At 35.2% G+C, this 14,866-nt stretch overlaps 1 protein-coding gene across 3 annotated transcripts in view; it reads left to right on the top strand.

The window, feature by feature from the left end:
• Nucleotides 1-14,866, top strand: part of LOC149491550 (uncharacterized) — a 135,492-nt gene that overhangs the window by 75,031 nt on the left and 45,595 nt on the right. For all 3 annotated transcript variants that reach the window (XM_089695233.1, XM_089695237.1, XM_089695225.1), the window contains exon 5: nucleotides 2,077-2,273. In XM_089695233.1, coding sequence (XP_089551359.1) covers nucleotides 2,077-2,273 — 197 coding nt within the window. The remainder of the gene's footprint in view (nucleotides 1-2,076; nucleotides 2,274-14,866) is intronic.

Genomic DNA, 14,866 nt, shown 5'->3' with positions numbered 1-14,866 from the left:
CTATTGTTTATAAATTTATAGTTCTATTTGTATTTATTTTCTGGGAAAACGTGATAAAAGTTAAAAACACAAGATATAAATATCTCGATATAGAAATAATTGTGTTGTTTCAATATTTTATTATGTACGTGTTTTTTACCTAAATTTCTGTTATCTTAATATATATAAATTTCGTGTCACAATGTTTGTCCTCAATGGACTCCTAAACCACTTAACCGATTATAATAAAATTCGCACACCATGTGCAGTTCGATCCAACTTGAGAGATAGGATAGGTTTTATCCCGGAAATCCCACGGGAAAGGGAACTATGCGGGGTTTTCTCTGAAAACGCGGGCGAAGCCGCGGGCGGAAAGCTAGTTATCTATATATATATAGTTAATGTTATCACATTTGTTACAAGATTGATTTTAGGTAATGAAAATCTGAATACTTATCTAATCATATTAGGTTAAATATTTATTGATCCCACCATCAAATACCTAATAACTAAAATTCTATTAAATTGAACGTAAAACGGTATAAATAGGTATATGTGAAACTCAGAAAGCATTTGGCTGTCGAATTTCAAAATTTTCATGAAATCATTCAACACAATTTGTGTTAGTTAGTTAGTTAGTTCAGACAAGCATAAACATAGATTTATTAATATAATATAATGTAAATCAAAATAAATAATGTTGCTATTGTTTCAATTGTCTTTCTAGTTAATTGCCGTAGACACCGGATACGCCCATACAAAGATGTGGGCATTGCCGATATCCTTCTTACACTCTGATAAATAAATAAAACATAATGGTACCGTTGACACCCTCAAGCTTTATTTAGAGAAGACTAGCTTTCCGCCTGCGGCTTCGCCCGTGTTTTCAAAGAAAAACTCGCATAGTTCCCGTTCCCGTGAGAATTCCGGGATAAAACCTACCCTATGTGTTAATCGAAGTTATCCTCTGTATTTATGCTAAATTTCATTGTAATCGGTTCTGTAGTATTTGCGTGTAAGAGTAACAAACATACACATACACATCCATCCTCACAAACTTTCGCATTTATAATATTAGTAGGATAGGATTAATTCCATTCAAGTTAAATCCATTGATGTTTTAAAAACACGATAAAAATATCAACAGCGCAATTAAAAACAAATTGATCATCAATCGTTTATGTGGTTTCCGATCAAATAATCATGTTTTCCTTAACAATAACAAGGGAGTTGTTATTCATCGGACTCTCTTGAATCGTTATGTTTTGGGAAAAATATTATTTGATGCCGTCTTTTTGTGCATTTTCGTTTTCCGATATTTTTGCAAATATTCAAATTGAAGTAATAATAGTAGCACATTATCGATCGGTTTTTTCTTTTATCGCTTCTGTGTTAAATTACTAGCTTACTGTTAAATTACTACTATATTTACCAGCTGATTCCAATTTCAGTATTATAGTGAGATGATATAGATTAGTGAAGTGTTACGGTGAACATGCCACAGGACCTTGTTATTCCTAACGGAGTTATAGAAATTTAGCTTTGAAAACATAATGGGCTAATCCCATAATAACACATAAAATAAAATTCACGCATATAAATAATTGCACTGGTAGAATTATAAAACATATCTTTTGATACGTGATATTATTTTGTTAAATAGTAACATATTAACTGCATTATAATCACGTACGTCATAGACATTTAACAAACTACGTTACGACTACAACCGGTGATTAGAACAATTTGATCATACCTACCACGTACGCTGCCTGCCGGTGCACCCATCCATCATTCTTTAACCTTTACTCTAATTATTTAACCTTACGACGATGTTTCATGCATTATAATAATAAATAATAATTGTAATATTTACTGACCATAAACAAACCACACAGATACAAAAAACAGACAAAGGCATACAATGAAACATAATTAAAAAAGAAAAAAAAACTATTAAAAACTTAAAACTAATAAAACTCAAAACAAAACAAATAAAATAATATAAAAAAAACCTTAAACTAAACTTAAAAAATTATTAGAACGATTTCTTTTATTACCTCTACAACGACTTGACCATACCCCATTGTTTGCCAGGCCGCTGCCTGCCAGTGCTGTGCATGCACCTGTTCCAAATGTACGGGCTGATCACGCACTTCAAGCTGGACGTGACGAAGGCCTGGCGGCTGTTCAGCCTCATCGAGGAGGGCTACCACAGCACCAACCCGTATCACAACTCGGTGCACGCCGCCGACGTGACGCAGGCCATGCACTGCTTCCTGCAGCAGCCGCAGGTGAGTCACCAGATTTTACGTATTACTTATGTGTATTTCAGTCTTATTATAGAAGCGGACTTGGGCCCACTTACAACGGTATGACAGGATATATAATATACATATTTGTGTTTATCGATCTTATAGTAAGGTAGTCGAATGTGGACTTCGAAAATGTTTGTGAGGATCAGGTTGATTTTGGATGTTTGATTTGCTGGATTTGTGCCTGAAAAGTTGTTCGTAAAACTTTCGATGAAAATTAAGAAATTGTAAAAAGCTTAGCAAAAAATTGTACTAGCAAAATTTGTACTGTGCGGGTTCCAAGTTTTTCAACTTCGCAAAACATGTGTGTATGAACTCAACGTTATTTACTTCTTACTGCTTTTTTGTGTCAAGAGGAATAAAAAAAAATGGGCAAATGTAGAAATACAGATAAAACGTCGTTTTCAAGTTACTGTGAATTTCCACTAATAACGTGATATCGAATAGCCCAAATGCGCATTACGTAAATGCATTTAAGCGGGATAATTAGTGGAGGCTGCACTCACGTAAGCCCAATTGCGAAGGCCGTAACCCTGACGCTGACACACGCTGACATCCCTGACGCCCGCCCCCGCGGTCACGTGGCCACATGCCCCAAAATGGTTCACTCCGCTGGCCTGGACCTAACTTTGTAAAGACGTTCAACTGTTGAGCGTAGGCGGGCTTTTAAAGGTTTCCCATTTGCTAAGAAGTAGCTTTCAAAACACTTTTTAACCAGACTTAAATTTTGTACAACTTCTTTAAGTCACGTTTAAACATACACGTCATTAATTCACAAAGTTAATTAATTGTTAGATTGGTGTTTGTGTAGATTGTGTAAATTATTATTACAAATTAGCCACTTCACAGCTGAGTAGCTTTTGTAATAATTATGTAAATACAAATAGTTTAACTCTCGCTTATTCTCCGAGCTTAGTACTCGGTTTTCACTTGACTTGCTTTGTCCAAGTAATATTGCGTCGCATACTTTAAGAAAGACAAAACCTTAAGGTGCCTTTAATGAAATGGAGTATAAATTGACAAAGGAAAAAATGCTCTGAAATTACAAAGGAAATCTGAATAGACTTAATTCTAGACTTAAGTAGGTGATGAGTAAAATAAATGCATTTTAAATGAAATATCTTTAATTATCTCGAGTTCATGATTCCTTTAGTTTCGAATCACGAAGTGTTTTATAAACAAAAGAATACTTATGTTACCTTTTCCTAAAAAGATATAAGAGTGTCTTTCTTTAAAGAGTCCCATCGGAATTTCCATAACTCTCGAATGATTTGGAGCTATTTCTTTGCGATTGCCTTCCGTGTGTTCTGGAGTTTGTATGTTTCTCGGCAATTTTTCGAGCTACTGAATTGGAAATTCAAAAACTTGCATAGTTTGTAAATATTGTGTTTGCGTGAAGAGTTTCTTTTAAAAGAAGTTTGTTCGAGGACAGTGAAGGAATGTTTCTTTGTCACATGACTGGTTGAACAGCTTTTGTTATTGTTCAGTACCTACTGGGCTTAGAAATATTATATTATACCGTAATAATTTGTATAGATAATGTAACGCTGCAACTGTTATAAATATAATATTAAAACGAATTTTAAAAAAACGTTGAAATCTATTGAATACAGTAAAAACCTATTGAGAAGCTGTAAAACTATCGAGTTTTATTTATTGCTTTCGTAGCTTAAATATAATTGTTTTGAAGAGAAGTCTTATTATTTCGAGGGATGAAAACTGTTGAAAATTTTTAAAAGTATATCGCTTGAAACAATTAGTAACATATGTTTCATAGTAACCGCAATATTAATCGTTAAAGGGTAGTTTAGTCGGAAATTCGTTCTGTAACTGTAGGACGCGGGAGATTGTTATTACAAACATTGCTTATTGGAAAGCGCCGCGTGCTGGCTTTGACCGAGCCCGTAACGAGCACGCCTCCGCGCCTCCTCTGTGAGCCAGCTTGGCGGATGCACTTGTTATCGTGTGTCATTTTACAAGGAAATGGCTGGAAAGTGATTAAATAAGGTTTATTTTGGTTTGTGACACAGGATGTATTCGTTATAGTGTATAATTTTTGAACGAAATTGGTTTATTTTCGTTTGCATGACATAGGATGCACTGGTTATCGTGAATAATTTTACTAGGAAATTGGTATAAAATGATTAAAATATGTTTTTTGTTTAGAATTTGGACCACTTGAAGAAAATATGAAACGAGGTTAATATCGAAAGCCAAGATTATTTTATCGAAAAGTAAAATTGATATCTGTTGGGATTATGTGGCCGTCCACAATGGAATAATTAATGCGAATGAGAGATTTATAATATTAATAATATAAAAGATATTAATAGACTCATTAATTTACGAATATATTTTGAATCATTGGCTGATTAAGAGTAAAAATAGTTAAGCTTATAACACATATACCTACAATGTCAAGCCTTAATAATTAATAATAAGAACTCGGGAACCAGTTACTTATTATGCTGATAGAAAAGGACATCTTCAGTGACCGCTTGCGCTCGACGGGTAATATCCGCAACCATACTACCGTTTATCTCTTTCTTTTCAAAGGTAAATTATGTCACTTTGACTTTACATTATTCTGGAAGAATCAATTTAAGAAGAAACAATTTTGATGTTAATAATCCAACCATTAAAACAATGTTATTCCTGCCATGAACAAGTGCGTTGGTCGGACTAAATTAAACCTACAGTACTAACAATTATCTTGTCTCAATATTAGTATAAAATAGCATTAGAGGTAGCTAGTCTTCATTAGAATGAACAAGTGTATTTGACATGCGAAGCAAAAACATTTTAATTAACTATATATGAAAACAAATGCAGTTAAACGGAGCGCAGTTGTTGTAATTAAACTTCAGAAAAGAAAATCAACCGTCACAGCCCGGGTTGGCTACATGTAAAATCCATTATTCTCTCAAATAAGTAATTAAGAAATGTTCTTGGATGGATTTGTTAATTAATTTCTCTTCTGCATAGTCTTTTTACATAAACGATGGTTTAGCTAAATAATACTGAAACGATTTACTTGATATTGTATCTGATTTTAAGGGAATTAACATTTAGAAATGTTTAATATTTAGTTTTATAGCTAGCTTTTTTCTATTCTTTAGAAATTTCTCATTTGGGTATGTTGGTATTGGTCTGGACAGTCTGGCACCACACGCGCTGTGTGGTCGGTACATCGCAATGAACAATAAGAAATATTTTCATGCTCTTAAAACGAGATCAACTCGCTGAAATGTTTTAGCTTTTCACTATGAACATAGTTCTATCTTAATACTATTATAAAGTCGAAAGTTTGTAAGTATGGATGTATGGATGTATGGATGTTTGTTACTCTTTCACGTAAAAACTACTGAACCGATTACAATTAAATTTAGCACACATATAGAGGGTAACTTGGATTAACACATAGGATAGGTTTTATCCCGGAAATCCCACGGAAACAGGAACTATGCGGGTTTTCCTTTAAAAACGCGGGCGAAGCCGCGGGTGGAAATCTAGTAATTTATAATTAAGAGTCGATTCCTCAGCGTTGTTAAGAAATCGCATTGTCTATATTCTATAGTTAAGTAAGTTGCAAATGTACTTGGTAGCCATTCAGGTAACCTATTAAAAACTCGAATTTCTATTACCCGAATCTTAAAACCCCGAAAACGGTTGTTAGAACTTTTAGAGCGAGCGCGCACGAGCAACTTTGTCTCCGCAACTATTTTGTCTCCGCAACTATTTTGTCTCTCCACCCATGGGCTAGTATGAAAGTGCGCGTACGTAGCGACGCAACTCCCCATACAATTGATGGGAGAGACAAAATAGTTGCGGAGACAAAGTTGCTCGTGCGCGCTAGCTCTAAAAAGACAGATGTAATGAATGACAAATTTTTAAAATTCCTTTTTTAATTTCCCAGATGAATCAATTTCCAGATGCACTAAAACCAGATTTTTAAAAAGTATTTTTTTGTTTCCCGTTTTCTCATAATACAGATCTAATTATACCAGATTCTCAGAATACTTTTTTTGTTTCCCATCGTACCATTTTCCAAATAAACTATTGCCAAATTTTCATAATCTTTTTATTTGGTTCCCATATAATCGTATAACAGATAAACTATTGCCAGATTTTCATAATCTTTTTATTTGATTTCCATACAATCGTGATTATACCTTTACTATCGACTGAAAATAAACATTGTCAGTAAGTAAATTTATTGTTTTACTTGTCCATTACAGACCGGTTTTAGTGTCAAAGTCGACTCAGTAGGTTAGGTTTGAACTACGACCCCCACGCTAGAACTGACTCGCTATTGTTTTACTTGCCCATTACAGAAAGGTTTAAGTGTCAAATTCGACTCAGTAGGTTAGGTTAGGTTTGAAGTGTGACCCCCCATGCACGAGCCGAGCGAGCGAAGCGAGCGTGCCGCGGCAGCGGCCGGCGAGTGCCAGAACCGACTCGCTATTGTTTTACTTGCCCATTACAGAAAGGTTAAAGTGTTAAAATCTATTCAGTAGGTTAGGTTAGGTTCGTGCTGCGACCCCCTGGAAGGATTTCGTTTTGCTGGATATCGTTTATTTGAATTTCAAAAATCTGGACATTGTTTGTCTGGATATCAATTAACTGTATTTCAAAAATTTGTGTTTTAAAAATCTGGCTTTCGTGCGTATGGATTACGGTCATCTGGATTTTGTGCATTTAGATTTCGTATGTCTGGAACTCATTCGTCTGGATTGTAAAACGTCGTACAAATAAAGAAATGGGCAAATGAAATTCGGAGTTGCGATTATATGGCAAACAAAACTTCGAAATTTTAAAATTCGGTGTTATGAAAAAATGTCCAAACGTTTTCTGGATTATGATATTCGGAATATTAAAATTCGAGATTAAGATAGGTAACCAGCCATTCATCATGGAATTGAATAAAACAATGCATCTTATAAATTAATATCTATTTATATTCTTCCTTTATTCATTGCATCGTTATTTGATATTTACAAGAGTGGTTTCGTAGTTAATAAGCTCTACGAAGTATTTCGTAGCGAGCGCTCTACGGTGTAGACGTGCGGTCTTGTTGCAGGCTGCACGTAGACTGAGGTGGTGTGAGTGAATTCACAATGTTGAAATACAGTACTATTGTTGTGTATACAGTAGTAGTTTTATTCATTGATAGAAGTTGACTTGTGTGGGTTGTTAATGACGGTATATAAATGAATTATCCCTATAGATATAGATGTTTTACCTAACGAGTATTGAGGAGACATTTATTTAAAACAAGCTACAAATTGTTCGAATTCATATATATAGTTACAGTAAATTGTTTATTAAAGTATAAAATGAACCATTCTTTGAGTTTTAACGTAACAATAAAGAGAAATGTTCTTGTAGTTATAAATCATCGTAATGTACAAACTAATATTTGTTATTATTTCACTTGACCTTTCGTCTGTTCAAATGCTAGACGTCAAGAGATGCATCGTACTCAAACCTACACTCAAGTCTCAAACCCACTTGTTGTGATCTTATCCATTATAATAATATGTACTAGAGAAAAGCACAAAATACTTAGTCAAAACATTATTAGTTAAATTCATTTTGTACCTGAAATAGTCATGGAAAACAAATGATTAAAAAATTGTTTTCATCTCTACGATTTTAGCATTTTATGTATGTTTACCGATTTAAACTAAAGTAGAAATGAAAAAGATTCTGCAGCACAATATAACCAATTAAAATAGCAAAAAGTTATTATTGCACCGCTAACTAATTGAATTGAAAGCTGCATTAAAAATATCAGCAAATTGGAATAAATTTTTCATTACATAACGATATCGGATCCTCGTCGCTGGCCTGAATCTCTAGCGGAGCTAATTGGCCAGGTATCCTCTTACGCCTGCCCATTACCGAACCCGATATGACCAACGTGGTTTCATCCGACTATGCTTTTAAGGAGAGCTAGTTCCATTTAGTGTTGAATATTTGATTTCGAATGTGTGACTCGACACGAATAAGGACAGCTCGAACCAGGGAGGTCACCCTCCCCCAAAAAGATGAAATAGTATAGGTACTATTTTATCTTTTCATGCTATACGAGCATGTGAATGCTATGCTATGCTTGTGTCTCTTGCGATGCTGTTCATAGATAGTGGTGATCGGTTACTATTAGACACCCACCCGCCCGGTTGCCCGTTGTAATATAAAAAACAGGCTTTCAAACTTATGGATTCAAATGCCGCCTCTATAGACGTCATATTTCTATATAAATGCGTAGTCAGTCGTCTTTCAGTATGTATTTGAGAGTGTTCCTTCCACGTATCGCGATGAAAAATATGTCGTTACTTTCGTATTCCAATGCAGGTTTCTCGAATGTATACTTTATCTTGATACGTGTTGTGGAAAAATGATGAATCGTTACAATGAGAAGATTCTATCACAGTGCAAGTCACTAAATAAATAGTCACAAAAATCTAGTCGACTTAATAAATGTTTAATTTTGTTCTGAATCCCGAAAGGAAATTGGGGCGTGGTTTTTACGACTTTATTGATAAACATGGGTATTAAGCGCACTCAACGCGTCCAGAAATGTTATTGTGCTGTGATTTATGATCGCAGGGTCATTGCACGGAGCCCTTTAGTATGCGTGATGTTTATTAGGCGTGGCTTTTGTATTGTGCTGTGAATGCGTTGACGGGAAGCTTCTAAATAAGAAAATTATCGTCAAGCAAAAACGGCCGTTCCCCTTTTTCAATAAAGATAATGTTAAAGAGTTAAGTAGCTTTCGCTCCGTCGGATTTAAAATGTTTCAAAGCTTACTTAACGACTTTACCGAAAACAGGGCAATTATAATATAAGTGGGCCAATCCGAAATGATTATGTAATTGCAAAAATAATCTGATAAGATTTGGAAAAAGTCGAATAGACGTCAGTGGAGTCTTAGATAGACGAACATATTTTGTAATCATGAAAATTAGAGAAAGGTAAAAACTAAAGTAAAATCAGATCGTTAAATGCAGCTATGATGTAACGCATCATACCTTTCCACGTATTTACGTGGACAGTTTTTCATACTCAAAATGAACACCTTCATATTATAACGAAAAAGTTAGAAAATAATAATTCTTATGGAAAATAAAAGTTTAACAGCATCATTTCAAGAAAACTAACTATAATAAATTGGTGCTATAAAAACCAAATAAATAAACTTGCTCATTAAATTTGGTAATGTAAGAATATATTATTAATGTCTCGTGCTTGCTTTAATTAGATATTTCAGACTATAAAATATATCAAAGTCCGTTTTTGCAACTGCTTAAAATATTTTAATTATTGCACATTACGCCACACGATGTCAAATTAAACGACTGTTCTATTAAAATATGGATTTGAGTTGTTTAAACAGAGTAGGCTCAGTATGTAAACAAACTCAATCGAATTGTGTCAATGCGGGTAGTGCCCTAAATTAATAATAAAGTAAATAGAGAACTTCCTATCGCATATAATAACTGCAGCCTGGAACATCCGAGGCTCAATTTAATTAATTGACTTCCTTCATTATACAGCTAAGACTGCAGCCGACGGCGGCGGGGAAAATATATGTTATGCATTCATAATATTAATAGGAACATACGCCTTATGTGGCTAACGAATCTGCCTTCGCCAAGCTCTCTTCAAAGGAGGAAATATAACTATGAATATATGTATTAATTATGAATGCTTCGCACAGGGCTTCCTGCCGTGAAACTGTATATTCAAATCCAATTTCTGACTAATTATTATTTACTTTTTAGAAATGTAACATAAATAGGTTCGTTCTATCATAAATATTACTATCAAGTAGTCTTTCCTTTAATAAGCATCTTCTAGGAAGGCGGGCTGAATTTAATGAAAAATAAACTACGTTATATGAAAACTATAAATAACAGGAAAAAATGCACTTAACGCTAGAAAATCAAGAGTTTTTATTTGTTAATGGTTTCTTAGATATTGGATTGCAAAGACCAAGGAGCTGTTGAATACGCTGTATTAAAATATAATTTCCAGTGGCTACTATCTAGAAATATGGCTACTAATAAAGTTAATGCAATGTAGATAATATAATTGAAACAATTCTGTTAAATTGCTTCAATTACCGGACACCTTCGCTGATGGTTTCATCGTAAAAGAAATTTAATATTAATAGTGAGAACAATAAGCGCTGCACACAGGGTGACGGCTCAGGGTCGCAATCAGGCGTCACCTATGAGCGTCACCAATAAATTGTATGCGATATATCCGATAATGGGGTCAGGTCAGGGATTATATTTTGTAGGCAGCATTCGTTTATCTAAACTTCTAATTTAATAAGTCGGTCATTGTTTTGTTCGATATAAACATTTAAGTAAAATATTCGTTTTAAGAAACCTGTTAATAAACAATATCTTTGGTCTTTTTACTTAGATATATATGGCTTATTTTGTTTGTGTTAATGAAGCGTGTGAAGCGTGGGTGCAAGGCACACCTGTTTCGGTGATCGATTCTTACATATTACCTTCACGTGAAGGTAACTAGGCTTAATTTATTAACGAGCAACTTAAAGATTGAGCGATACGACATCAATTGAAGCCTGCTTGTAAAGAATAAGCGGAAAGCGATACTTAAGAAGCGATTTGTCCCCGTCGATTGCCGGCCATTATTTATTGATAGCGCCGTCAGTATCGCCCCATATCACCGAGGAAATTAAAAAACTTGATAAACTTTTTTGTTATAGTTTTTGAAGGTCAGCCGGGTTCCATTCGTTTAATTATTCACTTGTTTATTTTGTTCTTTAGCTCTATCTGTATTGTTTATGCTGAAAAAGTATTTGGTTTAAAATGAATGCTGTTTTGATTGGTAATTTTCGACGATATTGTTTCCAGTTCTTATTATTTTTATAGAATTATAAAGAGCTGAATAATTTTGGTTTCTATTTCTTTATTTTTTGAATTAACGGAAAATAATTACTTCTTTGCAATAAATTCTGTTAATTTAAAAGACGAAAGTTCTTCTTTATTTCATACCCAATATATTGACACAAGTTTGTGCGTTCAAGCGTATCCCGTTTCGAAGAAAGTGCATCGTGATATTTATGTCGTAAATAAACAGCTCGTGTAAAATGGCAAATAGCAATAATCCGATCTTGTGATCGCCCACGACACCTCCATTGTGCCGCGTCACACCGCGGACCGGGACACTGCACAGAGAGATATTGCATTCTTTGACAGCCGATATCTATTGTGCAGAGAACAGGATAAAGGCTGATTTACGCTGCACCGTGTCGCGACCGGGCCGTGCCCCGCCCGTCCGGGGCGCAATCAAACATTATTTGTACTTTTGTTTGAAGTGATCCATGCCTGAACCACGCCACGTGCACGGCCCGTCCCCGGCACGGTGTAGCGTGCTTAAAATAACTCGATGCACTGGCTATGCAAAACGGGTAAACTTAGAAATATTGGGCCAGGTCGCGGCATTCTAATCTGGCGGACTCTAATTTTGTTGACCGCGGTCAGGGTCGCTGATGAATCATTGCTTCGCGAGTTCTGATTGAAATAACAATAGAACCTTTATCGGCTTAATTGGTGAACAGCATCGATTTATAGATATGACGTCTGCGATATTTTGTCTCGTTTTATTATAGAAGTTACTATTTTTGTGAATCAATAGATTGGTTCGGTAGGAAAATCTACATCCTAGTGTATATCGTGAATTATCGGTAATTATGTAATAAGTTTTAAATGTAGCAGTGTTCGGGCAATAGGACGGAGACTATAGGTATATTAGTTATTCTATACAACACGCTACATTCAAAAAATATTACTTAGTGGTTAATGTACATTTTTTATTATTTAGGAATTTCACGAAGAAATGAGGATTTAAGTTCTAATTACAGCACTTTTTGTTATAATCGCTTAATTGCTATATTAATAACAATGTATAATGACGCTACGTAGTTGGCAATATCGCGGTAAAAGAGCCGGTGTAAGCGGCTTTCCCGGATAATGCGGTCCTCGTCGACGACGCTTAGAAAATAAAATGAAAATCATCACAAATAAAAACAAAACAAAGCCGGCGTTTTTAAATCACACGTGCATTGAGAAAGGAAAGAGCACGCAATTACTTGCGGCGTAACGAACGCGAAACGACACCTTTGTAGCTGCGTATTATTTGTTAAAAATACATATTTTTTGTTCACTTTTGTATGGGAGATGAAAGGGCGGTTGGCGTAGGTGTTGGAATATATTCTGTTGTTAATGCGGTGTCACGTTTGTTATGGGTATTAAATGTTTGAATTATAAAGCCAAGCGAATTACGGTTTCAATTCGTTGAAGTCTTAATACGAGATGTTTTCAGCTTATTCGAATGGAGGAAAAAATCCTATTAAGTACACGTGAATCTTGGAATTTGCACTACATTCAATTTCAGCAACTGCTTACACGTCATATTTTTGAGTCGATGTGAGCAAGATATTGAAATATTGGACAAAATTTATTTGTGCTTTGATTTCTGACGCAAATATCTGAATTATCTGGGACTCTCGTAATATGGATAACAAATATTAGTATTTCGACACAATAAAGTGTAAGATTATTGTCGAACCTACTGGCACAAAAATACCGTTGTTTAACAAATGGAGGATTTTCAGGTATAGGTAAATATATTTTATTTTAATTTATAAATATTAAAAAATAAAACATTGATTTCAAATGTGGTTTCAAAGGATTCGGATGCCGCATTGAAAATCAAGAATTTATCTTGGCAAAGAGCGCAACTTATAAAAAGCAGGCACTATTTGGCAAGCTGGGTGACGTGTAGTGAGATAGGACTGCGTCACGCCGTCAGCCGCTTGGCAAACGATGCGTTTGCCTGCTAAGAAAGTCTACATAACGCATGAGTGTAGGACTGAGGGCTCCTGGGTGTGATTCCTAACGGGGAAGAAATGTCTGTCGGGCAGGATACAGAAAGCTAACTATTTAAAGTACCTACTACCTATCTAAGAATAAATTGTCTGTGAAACGGCACTATAATGCATCTGTACCACACCCCACACAGGTCTAACTATATACTTCCAAAAGTTATGTTATATTGTAACGTGGAGACTATATTTGACCCGTGGCCTGTTCGAAGGTCCACCTTATGTATAAGATTGCAAGTAAATTTTGTATGTACGAGCAATTTTGTTTGAGTGTCGAGAATAAGCTGCATAGTTCAAGAATCTAACAACGTTTGATAAGACTAGCGATGCTGACAATGTTGTGGTTTTAGTATAACTATTCGCCAGCTGTTGTTCAGACGCTTAAAGTCATTATATGTATACGTATAGGTTCGTGGATATAAACAAGACATTTAGATATACTAGCGGTCCGCCCCGGCTTCGCCCGTGGTACATATGAAAAATAGATGTTGGCCGATTCTCAGACTTACCCGATATGCACAGAAAATTTCATGAGAATCGGTCCACCCGTTTCGGAGGAGTATGCAGACTAACATTGTGACACGAGAATTTTATATATAAGACTAGCGGTCCGCCCCGGCTTCGCCCGTGGTACATATGAAAAATAGATGTTGGCCGATTCTCAGACTTACCCGATATGCACAGAAAATTTCATGAGAATCGGTCCACCCGTTTCCGAGGAGTATGCAGACTAACATTGTGACAAGTGAATTTTATATATAAGATATGTATAAGATAAGATAATGTTTACCGTCTCAAGAATTCAATTGTTTTTATTGCTTTTATTTTTCAGAGTAACTTAATGATATCAAGTAGGGTCAACCGGGGCAAATGCAACTATGGGGCTATGGCAACTAGTTATCATAACTAATTTATTAGAGTTGTTGTAATAAATCGCCACCTATGATTCAATAACTCAACGACTAATAAATCTTACAAGTAATAGATGGTGCCCCTACGATGAAAACTATTTGATTGATAGGCCATTTCGTCAAACCGCTATTTTGAAGTTGGTGTGCGTAAAAACAGGTGTCGAGTTTTGCAGACAAAAAAATTGTTTAGGAGTGATTTTTTGCAGGTGTTTTTGATTGGACACGATTATCACAAGCCGTTAAGCTTATTTCATTTATATTTTTAGTGCGTTAGTTGACTCTATTTTGTGTTATTGATGCAGTTACAATTGCCTCATGAAAATTTCACTGTGGGGTTATTGCAACTGTGAGGTTAGTTACAATAGCCCCTTATATTTTTGTATGAAACTAAAAACACTAGTGATGTGACAGTGTCGATATTTTTATTATGTATCCTTCTTGGTAGTCAAAATATACTTTCTTTATGATTAATTAAAGAAGAACCATCGATTATTTCTTCGATATAAAGCGGGTGATCCACTGGCGAGCCGACGAGCCGACGGTTTAGATCGTTGACTCGTTGGCTCGTCGACTCGCGTTGGTGATCCATTAGCGTACCAAACAGTTTACTCTCATCGTTGGCGAAGTCATGGCGTGTTACTTGGGGGTACTTTTAAATCAGGAGAAAGAACAAAAAAGAAGAAAAGACGCAGATATTGAATGGTGTTTTTAATATCAGATATTGTACCGTTGGG

This window comes from Colias philodice, chromosome 1, assembly GCF_061535455.1.
Source record: "Colias philodice isolate Cphi_HAF_F1 chromosome 1, ilColPhil1 Martin Lab GWU primary, whole genome shotgun sequence".
Taxonomy (NCBI): domain Eukaryota; kingdom Metazoa; phylum Arthropoda; class Insecta; order Lepidoptera; family Pieridae; genus Colias; species Colias philodice.
This window is presented reverse-complemented; position numbering and strand designations above follow the sequence as displayed.